The following is a 23,175-nucleotide window of genomic DNA, read 5'->3' as shown; positions in this document are numbered from 1 at the left end:
GATGAGATGAGATGATAAGTTTTCCATCAAATTTTTCAATATCGCTTGAAAAACTCCATACTATAGAACAAAGATCCACACATAATGGAGGTATTAGGGTTAAAGAAAGGACGGTTATATAGATATTTATTACATGAATATTCGAGGTCCAGGTCATCATTTAGATTGAGAGAGCGATTTGTTTGATGCACCTCCCACAGCGGCAGAATTTCTCGCCGTATTCGTCTTGTCAGTATTGATCGACTGCATCTTTTGATTATAACTCTGAGAAGGGTTCCATTTCCTCGTGCTACGAATTTCATCAGCAGAGTAACCAGGGATTCTAATATTCCAGTTTCTTTCCAAATGAAGTTGAATGTCCCTCGTATCGAGGTTATCGGACTTCCTGTGTTTGGCAAGTCTACAGGCGAAACCCGTCACGTTTGTAACAAAATCATCAGCTAGATCCAGTAATAGTTCTTCCACATCACCATCAATCACAGTTTCACCATCACCATCATCGATCCCAACCGTTTTAACTAATTCTCTCAATTTCCTCTTTGACATTACACGTTCAGTATCCACCTCGTAGGGCGGCAATTTTGTAATGGCTGGTGTGTTTAAAGGAGAAGCATTCATGGCAGCGCCACCAGTCAAAGTAGGCCTATTAGATTTATATGCGACAGGAGAAGGTGCTTTAACGGTAACATTTTCTGATATGGGCACTAGAGGATCAGATTGCTTGAATATAGCAGATTTATTAGCAGCATTGTTATTTGCCATAGAAGCCGTAGCATTGACATTGGTAACTTGTGACTTGTTGACAGAACTTGAACTTGGTTGAGAGCGTGGTTGCGTCTGTTGTGGCAATTTTTGTGTTGTAATACTTGTTGGGCCCCGTTGTTGTTGTGGTTGCTGCTGTTGTGGTTGTTGTTGTTGTTGTGGTTGCTGCTGCTGCTGCTGTTGTTGTTGTGGTTTAGCCACACCAGGTTCCGTCTTGGGTACTTGAACTTGTTCAACCGGCTTCTGTTGTGGCTGTTGTACTTGTTGTTGCACTTGTTGTTGCATTTGCTGTTGCTGCTGTTGAGCCATTCTCTGTTGTTGAGTACTCTTTTGTAGTAGTCTTTGCAATGCAGGATTGTGCCTAGCACATTCCACGTAGAATTTCTTCTTTCCATTGGTGAACTCTTGACGTAAGACGCTGTATTCCATATTCAAAGATTTTAAGTTCGTTAATAATTCCATTTTTTTATCCTCTAATTGTTTTTTTGCAGCTGGTTCTGTCTTTTTATTGATCTCTTGATTTAATCCTTCAAGATGTTGTTCCAAAAAATTGTGCTTATCTCTAATGTTATTAGTTCTTGTTTGGAAAGTTTGTAATAAATTGTCGTACTGTTGGTTCTGTTCAGGCGTCAACACTTGTTTTATTATATTAGCCAATTGACTACCACCACCAGTACTTTGACCACCAGATGATGAAGACCCTCCAGTGCTTTGAGAACCTGCCGGTACAGTAGAAACACCAGATCCTGCAGATTGTGGAGTAGATCCACCAGCAGCTGCACCATTACGTGCTTGTTCATAAGCTTGAGCAGCTTGCTGCCTTTGCCTACTATAGTTGGTATAAACTGCTTTGATCTTTGATGCTTGAAGCAAAAGCTCCTTACCACGCTGTGTATTTTCACCAACATTTTTTGACTCAGTAACTAATTGTTGAAATTTAGTCCTCAATTCCAACAATTGTCTATGCTGAAGCAGAGCTCCCTGTGAGGGCGATCCTGCTGAACCACCATTACCACCACTACCACTTGCACTGGGGTTACCGGCGCCGTTATTACTGTTGTTGAAAGACATCAGGGTTAATGGGAAACGAAGAGAAAAAACAGAAAAAAGAGAATATCACTATCTAACCAGAAGAAAGACTTTCACAGACTGTCCACAAAGTTTTCCTTGTCCTCCTAGCCCTTCCTGGAAGTCTGCTCTTCTCACTATTCTTCCTTTAAACTTCGTGAAACTTTTGATATTCGGTATCAATGAACTTGGAGAAATGTGCGGGTAAGTGATGTGCTCTCGAAATGAACCACATTAATAACCGGTATGGACCTGATTGATGGACCTCACTGCTCATTGTCACTTTCTTAGATCTCACCCTTATCAGCCAAGTATTCGTAAAATTCATCGATGATATATGGCCAAGCATCTGCCTCGTTGTAATTGTCTCTTACCGATTGCAAATTGGAAAAACGGTTGAAGAATGGGAAAAGCATCCGCCATGTATCCCTCGAGATAGATTGCTCTTGCTGGACAAAAGATATCCATAGTTGAAAGAACTGCTGCTCTACTATCACTGGGTATTGTCCTGTAGCAAAAAAAAGTGTCCAGTATTGTACAGCTGTGTGTGTCTCCAGGGTCTTAGCGCCTGGGTCCAAAGCTAGTTCAAAAGTATAATTGTAAATTTGAGCCGTATAATCTTGATCGGTGCGTAACTTATGGTCTAATCTTTGTACTAATTTACCCATCTGATGTAGTGAAGTACATCCATTTTGTTGCCAATTGTAGGAAAATTGGCCCTCAGTTATACCATCTGTTAATCTTTGACAATGTAACAATTGTGCAAGACAGATAGTGGCTAAATTATCAATTTCATATCCTAAATCTCCAATGTACCTGATAAGACCGTCAGTATCCATTATGAACCCATGGGGAGTCACTACAGCGTATTTCCTGAATAATTGCGGTAATTCAGGTGAATAAGACTGATCTTGATCATGTTCGCTATCATAATAATCATTTAATGCTTGATTAACGTCCCAATTATGGGTATTCAAATAATCTCTAGCTGTTCTATCGCTGCATTGTGCCAGCGATTTGAAAGTAGCTACTAAGTTCTCCTATCAACAGGAAACTTGTTAGTAAAATTTGAATTGCAATTGAATTGAATACCAAAATATCTAACATACCATCTAGACCAGATCTTTCCAGGGTTTAGGTTTCTATGTTTCTAGTGTATTTTTTTATTTAACATCGAAAGCTCATCGCATTGAAGATCGATTTTGTACCCAAAGACCAATATCAGTTGATCTCTTAGTTACATAGAAAGAGATCAATACCAGCCGGTATGAACGCTGTAATGAGAGCTGGTGAAGACTTAAAAAGGTTATTGGTACAAATCCAAGAGGTAGCCCTTCGAACTCATCCTAACTGCGAAGACGACCTCGAATCGCTGTTAACATGGATAAATCCTAACGAACCGCAGAGCAATCACCAGTGTAAACCGCCAACCTTGAGGCTTAAAAATTCTATCAAAATGTTAGTAAATCAGTATTATAATATGGAATTACGAGAAGATGAGAGAGACACAGGCTATTTATTCATACAACTTGTGAGACAGTTTTATGTCTATCAAGTGAGATTGCACTTCTTTGCATCACTATCCAATTTGCATACATTTAAAGATGTCCAAAGGTTAGTAAAATACTACGAATTTCCTCTGAAATATGTGTATATTTTTGAGAATTGTCCTGAAGAATGGATCGGTGAAAGGGACGGTCTGATGCACTACTTGTTGAATCGACACAAGAAGCTTAGAATTAACGTGGTATCGAGGTTAAAAGATTTAGTAATGGAAGACGATTTTGATCTAGCTATGGATGTGGTTAAATGGCTCAATGAGTCTAACAGTAATGTATCTTCAATGGATTTAATGCTAGACCTCATAGTGGAAAAGATAAGTCGCTTTTGTCAAGACCAAATGACAGGTACTTGGAATAACCGATTTCTCATCATGGAAACATTCAACAGATTTATTACTAGCTATTGGAGTCAATTCTGTCTTTTATTGGCTTGTCCCGAGGATAATCACGAATTGACCACTGTGGTTTACCACTTATTTGAAAGGCAATTCGTGAAGCTAAGAACTAAGGAAATATTCGATATAGTGGTGGGGGTGTATCCAGATTCTAAGCCTACTTTGCTTGAGTTGAGAAGGGTTTTAGTCAAATCTAAGGATTTTACTCAGATTGTGGTTGAATTCTTGTCGAATTTCGAAAGACAAATTTTGAATCCTAGTATTTCAACGGTAAATGCGTTGCTGGCTTACGTAAAAACCGTAAAAGCTTTTTTAACTTTGGATCCAACTGGTCGTTGTTTAAATTCTGTATCAGCATTTGTGAAACCTTATTTCCAAGAGAGAAATGACCTTGTTACTGTTTTGCTCTATGCTATATTAGAATTACAATCAGAAGAATTCGAGGGCCCCGCTAGAGCTTACTTGGACACAAATTCATTAAATCAATTGTCCCAAGAGCTAAAAGATCCAGAATTTGGTATAGAATCCAGTTTTGAAACTATACCGCAGGCAGATCTTCTCTCAAGACCAGCTTCCACCGCTACAACCGCCGCTATGCTAGACCCACGTTTACCTTACAAGAGTGTTATCAAGAATTTTTTACAATGGACGCCGGAACCAATGGACACCATTTCCAAGAATTACAGTAAATCCTTATCGGCTAGTAGAAATCTATTGGACATCCTCATGGACATGTTTGAATCAAAGGATTTTTTTGTCTCTGAATTTTTAAGTCTTTTGACTAGAAAGCTTCTCACTCTGAAGCTCTACACGCTAGATCGCAAATGGTCTCACTGCTTAAGGCTCCTTAAGACCAAATTTGGCCCTGCAGGTGCAGCCGCCGTGGTAGCTACAGGCATCGGTGGTGGTGATGGTGGATCTATAGATGGTGTTAGAGGTGGTGATCCTTCCAATATCAACAACATCGATGTAATGTTGAGAGATGTCCGTGGCAGTAGTGAACTCTGCAAACGCATGCATCAGGTAGCCGGACTAGATCAAAGGATTTATCCGAAATTCATTTCACCACTCTACTGGAACCGTGATAACTCTTCTAATGGTTGGACGTTCCAATTAGATCCTCAGATGGCGCTTGAATTAGACAAATACTGCCAAGTTTACAGTGAAATAAAGCCAGGTAGAGCATTACATCTTTATAAGGATCAAGGAATAGTGGTACTTACTCTAAGTTTCCAAGATGGGCGCAAAAAACGCTGTGAAGCCACTTTGGAACAGTGCAGTGTGATCCAGCAGTTCGATGCATCAACAGCCACCACCACGGGACTCACAGAACAGATGATTGGCGCACGTCTACAGATGGATCCTGCTAGAGCTCGAGCAGCATTGCAGCATTGGGTTCAAGAAGGCGTTCTGTACTACGATGGAAACGCTTACAAGACAAGAGAATATCTCGACGATCAACCTGCGGAAAATCTACCGGCTAGCAAAGATTCCAGTGCAAGTAGCCAGGCCCGCACCATGTCGCCAGATCGCGATTCAAGACTCACCTCTATTCTAGAACAAACATGGCCATTCATACAAGGGATGTTAACCAATTTGGGCGCCCTCAAAGTTAAAAAGATCCACTCCTTCCTAAAGGTAACTACTCCAAAAGAATTGGGGTTCAGTATGGTGACTCCTTCCCAACTAGAATCATACTTGCATTCTCTAGTCGAAGAGGAACGTCTCATCTGCACCACCAATGATACCTACAAGTTACCTAAGTAATCTCTTAGTCAAACTGTAGACGAGAACGCAATGTTAATCACTACAACAACAAATTATTGACGTACCTATGGTCCTGCATAACCGGTCTCGCATAACTGACCTCCCCCCCCCCATTCAATTGATTGGGCACTGTTTGGTCAATAAGCTCAATCCATTTAGCTATTGTGCTGTCGCGTATGGCGCCCTGTAAGGGTATCACCGAGAACAGAAGTTCGAGATCTCAAGTATGCAAGAACTAACGTTTCGCGTATCTAGGAATGTCGGTGGTCCTGCAGGAGCCTACTGCAGGGGCCTACTGCAGGATTATGTCATTCTATGCTGTTACACTTTGTCAATAGTTACTATTTGTCAACTTCAACTTTGAATCGTTCGAGGCTTACAGAGTCTGTGGTCGAGGATCTAAAATACTTTTGGGCACTTCTAACGCTGTTGATCAAAACATATGAGCCTTAAGATAGCAAGAGCCATAATCCATCGGTGCAATCGGATGCTCCCTACTCAGTTGGATGGAGCTTCGAGACCAGCAGAGGCTCTATGTTTTTATTTTCCTTGTGTTTATGATTTTTCTTTCCTGTGAACCGGCAAGATTAAATATAAAAGAAGTTCTTGATCTTTGGATTGCTGTAATCAATTAACAGGCTTCTGCATTTCATCCACCCACTAACAATGAAATTTACCACCTTGAATGCAATTGGGATTTTAGCTTCCACTGTGAGCGGAGCCGCTATCGAAAATCACCGTAGAGAAGTCTCCCCCAAAATTATCCAACTATCTTTCAACAAACATGGAGGGGCGGCTAATAACAAGGACATTTTAACGCCCACGAGTCAAAATACTGATATCAGCGTAAATGCCACCAACCGTTACATCTTCTATTCTGTTGAATTGAGCGTTGGTACTCCTGCACAAAAGCTTTCTGTTCTTTTGGATACTGGCTCTTCGGATCTATGGGTTCCTGGTGCTGACAATTTGTTCTGCGAAAACCATGCGGTTTCAGACTCGAATTCTACTGATAAACCTCTGAAGTCACCTACATTGCCCTCTCCACAACCCACCATAGATTGCAATCAATATGGTACTTTTGATTATTCGAAATCGAGCTCTTTTAAAGCTAACGATTCCAGTTTATTGATCCGTTATGGAGACCAAAGTTATGCTCTCGGTAGATTTGGCCAAGACACCGTTGAGATGAATTCTTTGAGTATTCCAAACGTTTCATTGGGTGTTGCCCATCAAGCCAATGTGACTCAAGGTGTATTGGGTATTGGTCTTGCTGGGTTGGAAACTACAAACACAGGTTTCTCATCCACTTTAAATTCCAAATCCTACACATACGAAAATTTCCCACAAGTGCTCAAATCTCAAGGTATCATTGACGCTAACGCGTACTCATTGTTCCTTAACTCTCCAGGTGCCTCTCAAGGCGGTATCCTGTTCGGAGGTGTAGATCATAGCAAATACACTGGTCCTCTCTACACGGTTCCTATTATTAACACAGGTGCTCCTGGAAACCCAATTCAATTCCAAGTCACTTTACAAGGTGTTGGCATAAGTTTAGATAAATCCAACGGCACTAATACCAATGCTGCCGATTCTACGAGTAACGTTACATTAACAGCAAGCAAGTTCCCTGTCTTGTTGGATTCTGGCACGACATTAATGACTCTCCCACGTCCTGTCACTGACCAAATGGCTAAGCAGTTAGGAGCAACTTATAACTCTGAAACCAGTTACTACCAGTTAAAGTGCCCTTCACAAAACGATAACACACGGTTAATATTGGATTTTGGTGGTTTCCAGGTCAACGCCAAGATTACAAACCATATTACCCGTTCACAAAACGGCGAATGTCTACTAGGCATAACGCCCTCAGATACAGATTCAGGAACCCTAGGCGATGTATTTTTAGTGGATGCATATGTAGTTTATGACCTTGACAACTACGAGATCTCTTTGGCACAGGCTGATTTTAGTGATTCAGCACAAAGCATCGAACCCATTTCTAGTTCGGTTCCTAGCGCTACTAAGGCCCCTGGTTACTCTAATACATGGACTGGTTCCGAAAGCATCAAAACCGGCGGTAACATATTTACTGCACAGACCTCTGCTCCTACTATGACTCAATGATTTATCTGATGGAGAATACTGTCGCTCTCCAGAAGGCTTCGTCGTGCTGATTCGTCAGAAGATCCATTAAGCGCAACCGAAAGCGATCACTAACATAACTTCCACGTTCGACTAATACGTAAAAGATTCATGTTGCGGCTCACGGTGGACAAAAATAGATTTTTCATCGTGCTATACCAGCAAATTTCCAAACGGTTTCGTAACATGGAACTCGAAAATCGAGAGGATGCAAGATATTTGGTGAGGAGAACTCTAAGCCAACACCACAGTTGCACATCGTCACAATTGCGCAGTTGCGGGAACAGTTTTTCTTGTGATACTCAAGAGTCCATGCTAATTTTATCCCTCAAGTAGATCTCCAAAAGGGTAAATCATGGTTCAGCCGTGCGATCTCGAGAAAATATAAAAAAGAAGTCTTGGCGAAAATTTCGAATTTTCCCACCAAGAATCTAGTACCCACTCACCAATAGATGAAATTTGCTAAAGGTCTTTACGTGTGCGGTCTAGTTTCGAGTGTTAGCTGTTTACCAGCTGTACATGACTCTAGATCTTCGCAGTCTGTAGCCAAGATCGGATTTAACAAAGTATATGGTAAAAGTTTCTCCGAAGCTACAGCTGATCGTAAATATGTCAATTTATTTCGCAATAAAAACATCAGTGATGATAATGACGAGGTAGCACTTCAGAATAATGCCAACACTTATTACAGCGTTAACATTTCTTTAGGGACACCTGGTCAAAATATGACTATACAATTAGACACCGGTTCTTCAGATTTATGGGTTATTAAACCTGGTGGATTACAGTGTACTGATAATGACACGAACTTATTCAAGAAGCGCTCAGAGAATGATAATGACAATGATGCTATTTCCTCTTTTATTAGCCAATTGGAAAGTTATGAAGGATCCTTCAGCACTCTGTTTGGACCGGGACCAGGATCCGTTGGAACTCCAACCGGAACTATCTCTAGTTCAATGCCGGCTCCAACTGGTAATGGATCTTATGATGGTGGTGACAGTGACAGTGACGGCAGTAATAACTGCAATGCAACTGCATTTTTCGAAGCTGATAATTCAAAGACTTTCCACAGAAACCGTACAGACCCTTACTACATCCAGTATGAGGATCTTTCGTATGCAAGTGGGTATTGGGGTACAGACGATTTACAATTAGGTGATTTACAAGTCCATAACGTCTCGTTTGCTGTCGCTAACGATACTAACTCTACAACACCTGTTTTTGGAATTGGTTTCCCGGGCGGTGAGAGTTCGTTTGCATCTGTTGGACCCGAATACAGAGCTGCTCACCCACACGAATATGCAAATTTCCCACAAACACTCAAAAATCAAGGAATAATCCAACGGGTAGCATACTCACTATATCTAAATTCTCCGAATTCGACCTATGGTAATGTGCTCTTTGGGGGTGTTGACCATTCGCAATACCAGGGACAGTTATACACTTTACCTATTTTGCAACTAGGTAACTTAACAAGTGATGGTGATCCATACAATACGCTAGCAATTACTTTACAGGGCGTTTCTGTCACCAGACGTGGTTCTAAGCACAAAGTTAAAACCAAGCCTATTCCGGTAGTCCTAGATTCGGGAACGACGGCCATGTACTTGCCATATAAGCTTGCAAAGTCAATTGCCTCTCGGTACCACGGTATACTTGGTCCTGAAGATCAGGGATACATTATAGATTGCCCCAAAAGTGGTGACAATGATTATATTACTTTCGACTTTGGCGGTGTCACCATCAAAACAGACATCAGAAACTACATTTTTGAGCAATCGGAAAATAAATGTTTACTGGGCATTATCCCCAATAGCGATATTTTAGCTGTTTTCGGTGACGTCTTCCTAACCGATGCCTACGTTGTCTACGATTTGGAAGGAAAAGAGATCTCCCTAGCTCAAGCATCTTTTAATTCTTCAAGCGAACAGATCGAAGCAATTACCTCATCTGGAGTGCCAGGTGCTAAAAGGGCACCTGGTTACTCAAAGACCTGGAAAGTTGTGCATTCATCTCAGGCATCTGCACTTCACTAAATGATATGTAGTTTTAGAATCTAGCAAAACCTAGTTATTAATGCATTAAAGTAGATAAGTAATTGACAAGAGATTGCTCGGCAAGAATGGGCAGTTATTTCCTTTTTTCTTTTTTCTTTGTTCTTTGTTCTTTGTTCTTTGCTCTTCTTTTCTTTTTTTCTTCGCATTCTTTCTCCTTTCATGTCTTCCTTAACCTTTGAGGAAGGCGTCTCGATAGGAGAGCGAGAATAACGTTGATCGAAAAACAATACGATATTAGGCAAAAAGAATCGATCAGGAAATGTGTAATGTGTATAGCCAACTCAGCAAACTAAACTATGCTAAGCCATGCCCGTAAGCTATCAAAGCTAGAATCCCACCTGGAATTTTCCCGGGGCTTAAGAATTGCCGTAGTACTGTGCCATTTAAGCCTCGATTTCCTCCAGCTTTTACCCAAGAAGTAATGATTCAATTTTTAACACGCAAAATAGGATTTACGCCAAGACTTTTCACGGACTACCGCAAGTAGTCAAAAAAGCCTAATTAACCAAGTAATTAATTCACGAAATAATTAGACAGTCCAGTTGTCTATTTGATTCACCCTTTGTGTTCCCCATCGATGCACGATCTAACATCTAACACGTAAAGGAGCTAATGCTTGTTTCGAGGTTCGCCTCTCTACCAGCCGTATTTACCGGACTTCTGGCGTAGATTTTGATTCAACTTTGCCTTGATGAAAAACTAGTTCACCATAGGGTACTTATATAAGTGTAACAAGCTTATCATTCCTGACACAATCTATATATGTCACCAATTGTGGGCGTTTTTAGAAGTGAGAGGTGAGAACAGGCAACGAAGATATGAGATTTACAGACGCGGTCGTATCACTCTTATCAGTGGCAAGTACCTGCAAGAGTGCACTTATTGAACAAACTTCATCGCCTATGGTGAAGCTGAGCTTCAACAAGTGGCATGGTCCTACATACGAGGAGTCTTCATTGGAACGCAGATCGTTGGAGACTAGAAATAACAAGGAGTTTAATTTTATAGTGGAAAATCAGCAAAACTTCTACTCTGTAGATCTTTTAGTCGGTACGCCTGGTCAAAACATAACGGTTCTGTTGGATACAGGTTCTTCTGATCTTTGGTTGACCGCTAAGAACAATCCATACTGTAAATCTAACGCCGGTAGTAATGATAAGAAAGAAGACTATAGACTAGAAGACGGTGACAACCAGTCTATTGTATCAATGCTAACCGCAAGTGGCACTGGTACCAACCCAATTGGCGGAAGTGGTATTCCTACCGCCATATCCGGATCTGCACAACTGACGGGTACATATACATCGGGAACAGGAACAGGTCCCAGCGGGTCTTCACCAGAACCAACTATGGACTGTTCACAATACGGTACTTTTGACGTTAATAAATCCAAATCTTTTAGATCCAATAAGACTGAATTCTACATCAGTTACGGTGATGGTTCCTTTGCGTCAGGCTACTGGGGTACTGACAGTGTCAACTTTGCCAACATGAACCTCGAAGGGGTTTCATTCGCAGTGGCTAACGAAACGAATTCAACCGTTGGTGTTTTTGGTATTGGCCTGCCAGAAAATGAAGCTACATACACACCAGACCCATCACTGAATGATTTTCATCCTTATGAATACCAAAATTTCCCACAAGTGTTAAAATCTAAGGGCGCCATTAACAAGGCAGCATATTCGCTGTTTTTAAATTCCCTAGATGCATCTTCTGGTGACATTCTATTCGGCGCTGTAGACCGTAGCAAGTACAAAGGCGACCTCTACACCCTGCCATTGCTAAATTCCGACCCTACCAAGTACAAAAACCCAATGGAGTTTGATGTTACTCTGCAAGGTGTCGGTTTTACAAATGGATCCAGCAAAACTACGTTCACCACTACAAAGATTCCTGCGCTACTCGACTCTGGTACTTCATTAATATATCTACCAGACGCACTAGCGAAGGGAATCGCTCACAAGTTGGGTGGTTCCTATAACGAAGATATCGGTTACTATGTGATTGGTTGTCCTTCTGAAAACGATGACTCGCAATTGGTCTTTGATTTCGGAGGGTTCACCATCAAAAATAATCTAAGCAACTACTTGCTAGGTTCTCCAGACGATGGTGACGACAGTCAATGTGTGCTTGGTATCCTACCATCAGACGTTCAGGCTATTCTAGGTGACGTCTTTCTAGCCGATGCCTACGTGGTCTATGACCTTGACGACTACGAGGTCTCGCTAGCACAAGCTAGCTTTGATAACTCTAAGGAGGATATACAAATAATTTCTGATTCCATACCAGGTGCCAAGAGGGCCCCCGGATACTCCAAGACCTGGTCCACTCCCGCAAGTATCAAGAGCGGAGGTAATATCTTTACCTCATCTAACAAGAAAACCGAAAGAGACCACACTGCAGCAACAGCCACCCCGGTCAGTGGCTCTGCAAGTAGCACATCAGGTGCACAAATATCGAGTCAAGATGTTGCTAATGGATTTTCTCCTTCCATGCTTGCACTTCTAAACGCATTTATTCTCTCATTCGTCATATAGCGAGCCTGACAAAAGTTACGAAAAAAGTAAAGTTGTTGATCTTTCAAACGGGAATTGTTAATAGGTGTGATTAACACAAGCTCCCATACATTATGAGCAAATTAAGCAAACTGTATACGAACCGTATAGAATGGGTATACGAACCGTATGCGGAGGTGTTATGAAGTACGTTTATGTACACATTGAAGATAGATGATTAGGCAGCTCGAGAATTTTTCGAGTTCGAGAATTTCCACAAGGGTCCTTTGTTCTCGATTCAGATTTTGGCGTATGTTACTGGTGTAACTCCACAGTCGAACCTGAGACACGTTTACATATCCTACTGATTAAAATTTGGTTACTTCTAGAAGTAAAGATGGATCAAGTAAATGCAAGTCGATTCGTCGGTTCCAGCCTCTAGGCTGTGAAAAGAAAGTTTTACTCTGCGGCAGGGTCCAACTTGTTTTGGTGATTGCTCGAGCCTCTCTCCCCATACCTCGAGCAATCAGTTTCTGGAGCTCGAAGTATAAGAGATGAAGGGTGAGTCAAAGATTCATGAATGGTTGTTGTTGGAAATATTTCGAAGTTTCAGTTTGAAAAAAGCTTAAAAAAAAAGAAAAAGACAGCAAGCCAACGCCTTCGTTCGTTATGAAGTTTCTTACTAGCTTGGTTACATCTGTACTTTTGAGCACTGCATCTGCGGGATTGGTTTCACCACCTGTATACAAACTTTCATTTAACAAGCTAAGAGGCGAAACCTTTGAAAAAGCTGTGGGTAACAGTAATGGTCATGCAAACTTCGATATTAAAAATCAACAGAACTTTTATTCCGTAGAATTAAAAGTTGGTACACCTGCTCAGAATGTGTTGGTTCTTTTAGACACTGGTTCGAGTGATTTATGGATTACTGGTAGCGGTAACCCATACTGCTCTCCATCTACAAGAAATTCTCATCTGGGATCTGCTGGTAGTAACTCTAGTACTAATAATGGCCCCAGCTCTACTGCGAATTTCCCAAGTTCGTCCGCTACGATCGATTGTTCCCAATATGGTACTTTCAATTTAGACGGTTCGGAAACATTCAAATCGAATGACAGTACTTTTTACTTGACCTATGGTGACGGTTCATTTGCTAAGGGTCTCTGGGGTATGGATCATGTATACTTAGATGGATTAAATGTTTCTGACGTTTCATTTGCAGTTGCTAATGAGAGTAATTCCACGGTAGGTGTATTTGGTGTTGGTTTACCGGGCGAGGAGGCAACTGTCACACCAGGTGTTAATGGAAATCACTACCAATACAAGAATTTCCCACAAGTTTTAAAGGATAACGGCGTTGTCCAAAAGAATGCTTACTCTCTATACTTGAACTCCCCCGATTCCAATAGTGGTAACATTCTTTTCGGCGCGGTTGATCACAGCAAGTACAGTGGTAACCTTTACACATTGCCCATCGTTAACACATATGCAGACCAAGGCGTAGCACCCCGTGAGTTCGATGTTACTGTGCAAGGTATTACCGTCGGTAATAGTAGTTCTAATTCTACTGTCTCCTCCGACAAGACTTTAGCTCTACTGGACTCTGGTACTACATTAATGTATTTGCCAACGGCCTTAGCCGATGAGTTGGCAAAATCCTTAGGTGGTAAATTTTCACCATCGACCGGATACTATTTGATACCCAAACCTTCAGAAAATGATGACACCAAGATTACTTTTGACTTTGGTGGATTTCACATCGAGACTAAGTTATCCAACTACATTTTACAAGGCTCAGGTCCACAAGATGTTGCGATCCTGGGTATCTTAAGAACCGAAGGTGATAGAGCTATCTTTGGTGACGTTTTCCTCGTGGATGCCTATGTGGTTTACGATTTAGAAGATTACGAGATTTCATTGGCACAGGCTAACTTCAATTCTGGTTCTTCAGACATAGAAGCCATTTCTGGAAGTGTCCCAGGTGCATCTAGGGCTCCAGGCTATTCACAAACTTACACCGGGAACCAACCTTCAAGCAGCGGTAGTGCTAGCCCAGGGGGCTCCACAGGCCAAGAAGCAAGCTCTAGCTCAAGCTCAAGCTCTAGCGCTTCTAATGGTGATTCGGAGTCAAGCTCCAGCTCCAGCTCCAGCTCCAGCTCCAACAGTGGCAGTTCCGGTAACAATTCTGAAAGCTCGTCCTCCAGCTTTTCAAACTCCGACAAGAGAGGATTGACGGTCTCTGAGAACGGCGTTGGCTCATTGAGAGCTGCCAATCCTATGATTTTGGCTTTTGTCACTACATTTATCACTTCAATGCTCACCTAAGCGTTTCTAGTTGAGTACAACGGTTAACATTTATTCATTCGTTCATACTGGTTTCGATCACCCCCCAAAAGTTTTAAGGTTCTTAAAGCTTTCACGTTCAAAAGTTCGGTTCAAACTTTATAGAACTGTGACCCAACGGTACATTATAGGTTTATGTAAAAGGGAAGAGCAGGTTTAGGTTTAGTTTAGGGACTTCGTACGATTTAAGGAGATACATTATAATATCATTAACTCATTTAACAGTCATCGTCGTCATTTCTTGAAGCAACAGCAAGAGGCGTAGCCGTATGGGGGAACTACAGCTAGTAAAATTGCTCGTGGCTAGGTAAAACAATAGCTTAATAGTGTAGTCCTTGCCATACTTCTAAAACAAGTTTCCCCCACATCAGGGTCAATTGTTGATGGCTTTCTTGCTCCCTTCGAGGCTTTTCGCTGGACAATGCACCTTTTCATCGGTATGTAAGTACAACGTGTATATATATGCCGATTGTTTCTTCGTCGCTCTAAGAGGCTATAATTAACAAGTAACTCGAACACTTAAGAGAAAACAGAACTAATAGCATAAAAGAGGGTGTTACTAGTTGCTCTTGAGCTTTGAGAAGTTACTCTAAGAAGATATTTTTTTCTATTATTACATCATTGTAGTTCAAAGGATTTTTTTCCTACTAGCTGCTTTAGAGAATTATAAGAAAAGAATTTCAAGCTGAAAGAGTGAGAGAAAGGCGTGCATTCGTGTTTTTAATCTAGGTTCTGGCTCTCTTTATTATTACTTGTGATAGACTAGCATGAAGTGGAACCAAATATTGAAATGCACTCTGCTTGCTAACGTTGCTCGAAGTGCAGCTTTCTCTCAGGAGGTGGAAGAACAAACACCTAAAATAGTGAAACTTTCATTTGATAAACGTCATGGTGAAAACTATGAAGAATCGTTGTTGGGCAAGAGAGATGCATTGCCTTTTGTAAAGAGAGATGATGGTGAATACGAGTTATCGTTAAGAAATAGACAGAATTTTTATTCTGTCGACTTAGAAGTGGGATCACCATCTCAAAAGATCACAGTACTGTTAGATACCGGTTCAAGTGATTTGTGGATTACGGGATCTGATAATCCATACTGTAAGTCGAACTCACATTCATCCAAAAAGAGAGACATTGGCGATAATAGTTTAGATGACATATTTTCAGACATTACTGCAGGTGGCAGTGGTGCCATCTACAAAACTCTTACTTTGACTGGCGGCAGCATGCCAAGTAGTTTTGGCAGTTTTGGCAGTATTGATGTCAGCACTGGTGGTATTGAACCTACAGAAACCATTAGTGGCGGTGGCGGTGGTAGTGGTGGTAGTCCTACTGGCTCGAGTTCCAGTGGTGGCCAATCTATTGATTGTTCTAGATACGGTACTTTTGACAAAAACCAGTCTAGTACTTATAAATCCAATAACACTGCATTTGAAATTTCATATGGTGATGGTTCGTTTGCATCTGGTGAATGGGGCAGAGACCATATAGAATTAGGATCGTTAAACATTAGTGACGTTTCGATGGCAGTGGCTAATGACACAAACTCTACAGTGGGTGTCTTGGGTATTGGACTTCCAGGTTTAGAGACCACTTATTCAAGTGATCAATCAATGGTTAGTGGTGATCGTCACATGTACTCCAACTTCCCCATGGTGCTGAAAGAACGTGGTATTACAAAGAAAAACGTCTATTCGTTATATTTGAACAGTCCAGATGCCCATAATGGAAGTATTCTGTTTGGTGCTGTTGACAAATCGAAATTTGATGGTAGTCTTTACACTATACCTATCTTAAACGTTTACAAGAGCAGAGGTGTTAGCCAACCAATTCAATTCGATGTCACTTTACAAGGCCTTGGTCTGTCCAATCAAACAAGTACAACTACTCTTTCTACAACAAAGATTCCTGCGTTATTAGATTCGGGTTCTACACTGGCATACTTACCAGAAGATTTGCTAGAGATGGTGGCTGACGGCCTTGGTGCTAGATTTTCCGAAAACCTCAATTATTACCTTATGGATTGTCCCAGCAAGCATGATGAAACGAAGATCGTCTTTAACTTTGGTGGATTCAATATCGAAACTAATTTAACCACTTATACGACACCAATTTCTTCCGACACCTGTGTATTGAGAATTTTGCCATCTGGAGACTCTTCTGCAATTTTAGGTGATGCTTTTCTGGTTCATGCCTATGTCGTCTACGATTTGGAAGATTTCGAAATTTCCATGGCTCAGGCTAATTTTGACGTAAACCATGAAGATATTGAAGTTGTAAGCAGTAGTATCCCTCAAGCAACAGCTGCTGCAGGTTATTCAAGCACTTATTCTTCATCCAAGAGTATCACTTCAGGTGGTAACATCTTTTCATCTGGCACCCTATCAGGTTCAGCATCAAACACAGCATCTGGTAACAACAAGAGTAAAAATATGGCTGCAGCACCAGTACAGATTGCACCAACTTCATTGCTCGCTACCATCTTTTTCGCAATTTCTATGTTCTTTTAAAAAAAAAAAAAAAAAAAAAAAAAAAAATCTACGAATCGAATTGTACAATATCATTTTAGAATGAGCAAGGAATACCCTCAATGCTAGTAAATTTTGTTGTTTTTTTTAATAGTAAATGGTCATTATTATATTTTCAATGAATGAAATGAATTTAGAAAACTACATGTGGATAAAACCACCCAAGAAAGCTACAGATTTAGAAAAAAAATTTTTTCCCATAAAACTGTCATGCTGAAGAACATAGTAATTACCATTGTGACCCTGGGAAAAATTTCCGGCGGCTACTGTACTACATTTTATTTTATTTTTTTATTCGTTTTTATCTAGTGGTTTTCTCTTTAATCAACTTCGTATGTTTTGACATCAGACGAAGAGTAATCATGAAGCCTTGGAAGGTTAACAACTTGCAAATTGCAATTGGAAATTAAAAAATAAAGGTACGCATCATATATACACAGGTCTTGTTGTTTAGGGTCCCTCCCAATTAATTCGTCCAGGTCCAATTGAGCGATGTCAGGTTTGCAACGTCGCAGAGTGAATAGAGTGGATTCGAGTGGATCCAATAATGAACCAACGCGTGGGCTAGAGGCGCAAGAAGACAGTTCATCAAAGAAGGTAGCATATGACCCTGAAGAAGTTAAGCTGACGGATAATGTGGAGGTACCCAAATTGACTTTAATGGAGGAGGTCCTTTTATTAGGTCTTAGGGATAAAGAAGGGTACCTATCATTTTGGAATGATAACATTTCTTATGCGTTACGTGGATGTATTGTGATCGAATTGGCTTTAAGAGGTAAAATTCGTGTAGTAGACGATTCTGCAAGGAAGAGATTTGACGTATCCGAAAGGTTAATTGAAGTTACTGATTCCAGTAAGACCGGAGAAGTTTTATTAGATGAGGCTTTACAATTAATGAAATGCGATGAACCATTATCAATCACCAATTGGATTGATCTACTCAGTGGTGAAACTTGGAATCCATTAAAGATCAACTATCAATTAAAGCAAGTTCGTGAAAGACTAGCAAAGGGACTCGTAGACAAAGGTGTCTTAAGAACCGAAATGAAGAATTTCTTTTTATTCGATATGGCAACTCATCCAGTTACAGACACTAGTTGCAAAGAAGCAATTAAGAGACGTATCCTGTCTGTTCTTGTGCCCCGTAACTTGGAGTTGAATTACAACGATTATTTTTCGGAAAGAGTCTCATTTAAGTTAATCAGAACTATTGCATTGATTTGTGGAGCTTATCGTGCTAATGTATTAGAAAATGTATTAACTTCTTTGGGATATGAAAAAAGAGACAATGCAATTGGTAGAGCAGATGAGATTTTAAAACAATTTTCAGAGTATCCATTTGATTTAGATACGCAAACAGAATCGGGTATTTCAATCAATTTAAACAAAGAAGTTGGGCAAGAATTACAACAACATCCAGAATCTACCCTACAATTAGAGGTTTTAGCAGGTGTATTCGAAGTGTTTTCAAGAATGGACATGCTGTTGTAAACTAACATTATTACAATTGTTTATGAGCGCCTTTTCACATTTTTTTTTTTCTTTCTTTCAGGTAGGTAGGTTAGGTGTTCGCATATGTATATAAGAAATTAAACACATAGATACATCATCAAAAAATTAGAACCACTAGTGTCATATATCAATGCGATTTAGAAATGATTCTAATAATAAATGGCGATAAAAATTCATCTTGGCCAAATTTTTCCAAATAGTACCTTAGGGCTTCTGGCTTATGGTACACAGAATTTTCATTTTTGGCAATCGTTTTAATTCTTCCTGTAAATGCATTGAGTAAAGAACGTTGAGGATCTATGTGATTATCACCACAAGATTCCCACCAAAATCCTCCCCTTAACCCCATCTCTTTTACGTAATCTGCCTTGACTTTCACCGATTCTACATTATCGTAACCGACAAAAGTCTTCGTCTTATGATCGAAGCAAAAGCCTGACACATACTCAGGATCATACTCTTCTTTAGAACCTTTGATGGGCAATTGGTTGTATAACCACATACCAGGCTCACCTTCACTGGCACCGCCAACACCATGGAAGCTTTTATCAATAAACCTTTTATCGTTACTACTGGCCTTGACGTGTGTAAACCCTCTACCGTAAGCTGCCATCCCCAAGGTAATCTTTCTAGAGTCAACCCCAAATCTGTTAATCATGTCGGAAATAGCAGAGTTAGCATCTAACCCCTCATCATCACTGCTACTATCATGCTTGTACTGAGAATGGACTTTGACAGGACCATCATAAAGATTACAATGATAACCAGTCACAGGAGACCACTCACCATGATAATCATAGGTCATCATATTCCAGACATCAATGTATCGATCCAGTTCTTTAATTGGTAAGACATTCAATTTATCTTTAAACGCAGGCGTAGCCATGGACAATTGAAATTTAGGATGATTAGGTTCACCAGCGAAGATAACTTCTTCCAATTCATCAAACTTCAATCTCATTTTACGAGCCAATTCCAAATACATTCTTGGTTCAAACCCATCGTTTTGTGGGAACTCCCAATCTAAATCAATACCATCAAATCCATATTTAAACATAGTTTCAACACATGAATTGATAAAGTTTTCTACCCTACGAGGATCCCTTACCATCTTAGGCCATTGATCTCTATTGGACCACCCACCAACAGCCATCATAACTTTAAAATGACGACCTTTGTCTCTATCCAAGATACCAGTATGTCTTAAATAGAACAATTCCCCAACACAACCTTTGGGTAAAACTCCCATGGAGGCATGTACATCATCATTTTTCAGTTGCAATTGATTCAACTTCACCGCCAATGGTTTGTACAGATCCATTTGGAAGTCTGACCACTCATCACTCGATTTCAATTCACCCGTATGTCCATCGATTAAGAAGAAAGCGTAGTAAATATGAGAGACCTTGGAAAAATCGATATCATGAGGAAAATGCTTCCTAGGTGGATACGGTGACCAATCTGAATAGTAAAGGCCCGAAGTATAACCTTCATCACCAATTACAGTATGATGATCCTTAAACTGCTGTAGAGAACCATCACCAACTTCATGAACATGATCTAAAACATCGTGTTCAGCAGAGGATTTGAAAATTTTCCTATAGAAACACATTTCTATGACAATACTAGCAATGATAAAGGCTAAGATAATTGAATGATTAAACCAAGGCTGATTGTGCCAATGCATAAACCTTTTTTAAGGGCATAAAAAAGGAGCCAAAAGTAAGCTTTAGACTTAATCGACACTAATTGAATTTTATACCAGCAAAATTTGGATGCATTGAGTTCAATGGAGAGGATCCACAAAGTTGTCAAATTTGTGTTCTTTCAGCCTCTGTTTATAGTGTGAAGATGAGCTTGTTAAGGTCTCGTGTTGACAAAAAAAATGGAGGAAAGTACATGCAACTTTGACCACATTACAAGAGGGAAAAGAAGCAGAAAAGAGACAATTGAATCATGTCTGATCCTCAGGAGCAAGCCCCAGAGGCTACGGCACCTGTACAGGATTCCTCTGCAGAAAAAGAGCTATCAAATGAGACCAAACAAGAGCCATCTGGAGATGAAAAGAGTGGGTCTCAAGACGAGATGGAAGATCTATTTGGTGAAGATGAAGGAGAGGATGAAGAAGACGAGAAGAGAAAGGGAAGTGAAGATGAGAATGACGAAGGAGAAGTCACATTGCGTCACAGACAGGAGATGGATGACGAGGAAGCTGAAGAGCATGCCATGTATACTAGAAAGTTCTATGGTGAAGATGTGGATCGTGTAAGTGATGAAGAAGAAGCACAAGAGTTTAGAGAAGAGGATGTGGAGCTCGTGAGACATATCGTACCATATAGAGCAACTCAGGGAACTGATAAACCCGTGCTGTACTATGCCAAGATTCCAGAATTTTTAACTATCGATCCAGTGCCATTTGATCCACCAAGTTTTGAAGCGAGTGTCAAGGAAAGGCTCGGTAATAAGGCAAGCAAAGAGGACCAATTAGGTGACAGACTTATTGATGAAAATACTGTACGTTGGAGATATAGTAGAGATGCTAATCAACAGGTTTTCAAAGAATCAAATGCGCAAATTGTACAATGGTCTGATGGAACATTTTCGTTGAAACTTGGTGATGAATATACGGATATTCTGTCCAACGATACCGATAACACCTTTTTCGCTGTATCCCATGATCAGCAAGAATTAATGCAATGTTATGAGGGCGGTGAAGTGACAAAGACACTAATGTTTATCCCCACATCGACGAGTTCACGTATGCATCAAAAATTAACCAAGGCCGTCATGCGTAGGGATCATAAGCAAGCGGCAGGTCCTGGTACTTATATTGTGCAAAAAGATCCTGAATTAGAAAGAGGTGAATTGGAGAAGAAACAGCAACAGGTGGTTCGTGAAAGAAGGCGGCGTCAAGTGAAAGAGATGGAGTCTAGGGAAGCCAGTGGTGATCCTGACAGACGTGCAGCCATCTCTGCAGAAGCTGAACCAATGGGTAATATCCGTCGTAACGAATACGAACAAGACGATTTCCTTGTGGACGATGATGATGAGGAGGAATATGCAAGTGGATCTGGAGAAGAAGGCGAAGAGGAAGAAGAGGAAGATGAAGGTAATGTTAGTGACGAGGGTGCCGAAAGGTTACGTAGATTGAAACGTGAAGGTGCCAATAATTACGAAGAACGCAAGAGACGTAGAGTAGCTGTCATTGACGATGAGGAGGACGAGTAAACCATATACTTGTAGTATTAAGGGACATTGTATACTAAATTTGAACCTGGAGAAAACGATAATATAACCCTAATATTCGAGAAAATCATTCTAGATTAAAAATTAATGTAATACTTGTATTCTTATATTCTAACGCCCACCTGTTACCAACCTCTTGTTACCCGCCCATACGCGCATGATATATATATATACAACATGCTTAGATCTCAAACGAATGATCTAACTACGTTATAATAAAGACCCTACATTCGTATCTGTTGTGAGTTGAAGCAACCACCCCCTATAGCATCAATACAATTTAGAATGTCTTGGCAAGGTATGTGAGACTGAATTTGCGAAATGACTTTGAACTCGTCCCTCTTCTTCCCTTCCCCTTCCTGTACTAACACGTTAAAGCTTACACCGAAAACCTATTGGGCACAGGCAAAATAGACAAGGCCGCTATCTACTCAAGAGCCGGCGATTCCTTGTGGGCCTCATCTGGTGGGTTAACATTTGCACCACAAGAAATTGGTAAGATTGCCGCAGGTTTCGACGAACCATCAGGTTTGCAAAGTACAGGTTTATTCGTACAAGGCCAAAAATTCATGCTTTTGAGAGCTGATGATCGTTCTATCTATGCAAGACATGATGCTGAAGGTATGTGTTGCGTTCGTACCAAGCAAACTATTATCTTAGCTCATTACCCACCAAGTGTGCAAGCTGGTGAAGCCACCAAGATTGTGGAACAGTTGGCTGATTACTTGATTGGTGCTCAATACTGAATGAGAAGTACGAGAAGAACGAAAGGCAGATATTTGGATATACTCATATATATATCTAAATATTCTACTACTTAAAAAAATTATAAGATTATTTCAATTTGTTAACAGGCTGGCGAATTGCACAACCAAATTGATAGACGATAAGGTTGTCTAGATCCCAAACGCCCTCCTTGGCGAAAATGTCAGATTTGACAATTTCAATTGCCTCCTCCTTGGTATCAGCGACAACCTGCAAGTGAGAACCTGCAAAAGTTCTTGGTTCACCAGGAGCCTTTGGTTCGTTATATATGGCACCAGCACAGACAAGCTTGCCTGACTCGACCTGTGGTGGGATTCCTGCTAAATGTTCACTTCTGTATGCTGATCTGTCAGCTTTATCAAAAGCAATTACAACCCATTCAACCATTTTAATGCTGTTTTCAATATAAGGTACTCATTTTAAAGGGAATTACTTATTTACAAAGTGTTAAATGTATCGTGCTCTTTATATACAAACGACTAACCAACCATCACGTGGAGTGATGTAGCGGTGATAGCAGTGGTAAT

General features: G+C 40.5%; 13 protein-coding genes across 13 annotated transcripts; 9 read left to right on the top strand and 4 right to left on the bottom strand.

Moving 5' to 3' along the window:
- Positions 1-156: 156 nt before the first annotated feature.
- On the bottom strand, positions 157-1,833 carry TAF12 (Taf12p; the record flags this gene model as incomplete). Its single annotated transcript, XM_002497604.1, has 1 exon — positions 157-1,833. One exon carries the CDS (start codon positions 1,831-1,833, stop codon positions 157-159), a length of 1,677 nt encoding a protein of 558 aa, XP_002497649.1.
- A 284-nt stretch (positions 1,834-2,117) lies between these two features.
- Positions 2,118-2,942, bottom strand: DCN1 (NEDD8 ligase DCN1; the record flags this gene model as incomplete). The annotated part of the gene is made up of 2 exons (XM_002497603.1): positions 2,118-2,870; positions 2,940-2,942. The coding sequence occupies 2 exons, from the start codon at positions 2,940-2,942 to the stop codon at positions 2,118-2,120; spliced, it is 756 nt and encodes a 251-aa protein (XP_002497648.1).
- A 155-nt stretch (positions 2,943-3,097) lies between these two features.
- APC2 (anaphase promoting complex subunit 2) lies at positions 3,098-5,554 on the top strand (the record flags this gene model as incomplete). Its single annotated transcript, XM_002497602.1, has 1 exon — positions 3,098-5,554. One exon carries the CDS (start codon positions 3,098-3,100, stop codon positions 5,552-5,554), a length of 2,457 nt encoding a protein of 818 aa, XP_002497647.1.
- A 666-nt stretch (positions 5,555-6,220) lies between these two features.
- Positions 6,221-7,681, top strand: ZYRO0F10318g (pepsin-like aspartic protease; the record flags this gene model as incomplete). Its single annotated transcript, XM_002497601.1, has 1 exon — positions 6,221-7,681. One exon carries the CDS (start codon positions 6,221-6,223, stop codon positions 7,679-7,681), a length of 1,461 nt encoding a protein of 486 aa, XP_002497646.1.
- Positions 7,682-8,151: 470 nt separating this feature from the next.
- Positions 8,152-9,738, top strand: ZYRO0F10296g (uncharacterized protein; the record flags this gene model as incomplete). Its single annotated transcript, XM_002497600.1, has 1 exon — positions 8,152-9,738. The coding sequence occupies one exon, from the start codon at positions 8,152-8,154 to the stop codon at positions 9,736-9,738; it is 1,587 nt and encodes a 528-aa protein (XP_002497645.1).
- An 839-nt stretch (positions 9,739-10,577) lies between these two features.
- ZYRO0F10274g (pepsin-like aspartic protease) lies at positions 10,578-12,296 on the top strand (the record flags this gene model as incomplete). The annotated part of the gene is made up of 1 exon (XM_002497599.1): positions 10,578-12,296. One exon carries the CDS (start codon positions 10,578-10,580, stop codon positions 12,294-12,296), a length of 1,719 nt encoding a protein of 572 aa, XP_002497644.1.
- A 627-nt stretch (positions 12,297-12,923) lies between these two features.
- Positions 12,924-14,579, top strand: ZYRO0F10252g (pepsin-like aspartic protease; the record flags this gene model as incomplete). The annotated part of the gene is made up of 1 exon (XM_002497598.1): positions 12,924-14,579. One exon carries the CDS (start codon positions 12,924-12,926, stop codon positions 14,577-14,579), a length of 1,656 nt encoding a protein of 551 aa, XP_002497643.1.
- A 785-nt stretch (positions 14,580-15,364) lies between these two features.
- On the top strand, positions 15,365-17,107 carry ZYRO0F10230g (pepsin-like aspartic protease; the record flags this gene model as incomplete). The annotated part of the gene is made up of 1 exon (XM_002497597.1): positions 15,365-17,107. One exon carries the CDS (start codon positions 15,365-15,367, stop codon positions 17,105-17,107), a length of 1,743 nt encoding a protein of 580 aa, XP_002497642.1.
- A 510-nt stretch (positions 17,108-17,617) lies between these two features.
- VPS74 (Vps74p) lies at positions 17,618-18,616 on the top strand (the record flags this gene model as incomplete). The annotated part of the gene is made up of 1 exon (XM_002497596.1): positions 17,618-18,616. The coding sequence occupies one exon, from the start codon at positions 17,618-17,620 to the stop codon at positions 18,614-18,616; it is 999 nt and encodes a 332-aa protein (XP_002497641.1).
- Positions 18,617-18,764: 148 nt separating this feature from the next.
- Positions 18,765-20,324, bottom strand: CTS2 (putative chitinase; the record flags this gene model as incomplete). The annotated part of the gene is made up of 1 exon (XM_002497595.1): positions 18,765-20,324. One exon carries the CDS (start codon positions 20,322-20,324, stop codon positions 18,765-18,767), a length of 1,560 nt encoding a protein of 519 aa, XP_002497640.1.
- Positions 20,325-20,593: 269 nt separating this feature from the next.
- LEO1 (Paf1-complex subunit LEO1) lies at positions 20,594-21,865 on the top strand (the record flags this gene model as incomplete). The annotated part of the gene is made up of 1 exon (XM_002497594.1): positions 20,594-21,865. One exon carries the CDS (start codon positions 20,594-20,596, stop codon positions 21,863-21,865), a length of 1,272 nt encoding a protein of 423 aa, XP_002497639.1.
- A 303-nt stretch (positions 21,866-22,168) lies between these two features.
- On the top strand, positions 22,169-22,629 carry PFY1 (profilin; the record flags this gene model as incomplete). The annotated part of the gene is made up of 2 exons (XM_002497593.1): positions 22,169-22,181; positions 22,262-22,629. 2 exons carry the CDS (start codon positions 22,169-22,171, stop codon positions 22,627-22,629), a joined length of 381 nt encoding a protein of 126 aa, XP_002497638.1.
- Positions 22,630-22,717: 88 nt separating this feature from the next.
- Positions 22,718-23,035, bottom strand: ZYRO0F10120g (uncharacterized protein; the record flags this gene model as incomplete). Its single annotated transcript, XM_002497592.1, has 1 exon — positions 22,718-23,035. One exon carries the CDS (start codon positions 23,033-23,035, stop codon positions 22,718-22,720), a length of 318 nt encoding a protein of 105 aa, XP_002497637.1.
- Between the last annotated feature and the right edge of the window lie 140 nt (positions 23,036-23,175).

The sequence above is a fragment of the Zygosaccharomyces rouxii genome (assembly GCF_000026365.1).
Source record: "Zygosaccharomyces rouxii strain CBS732 chromosome F complete sequence".
Lineage (NCBI taxonomy): Eukaryota > Fungi > Ascomycota > Saccharomycetes > Saccharomycetales > Saccharomycetaceae > Zygosaccharomyces > Zygosaccharomyces rouxii.
The sequence above is the reverse complement of the archived record's forward strand: the minus strand, read 5'-3'. Positions and strand labels throughout refer to the sequence as shown.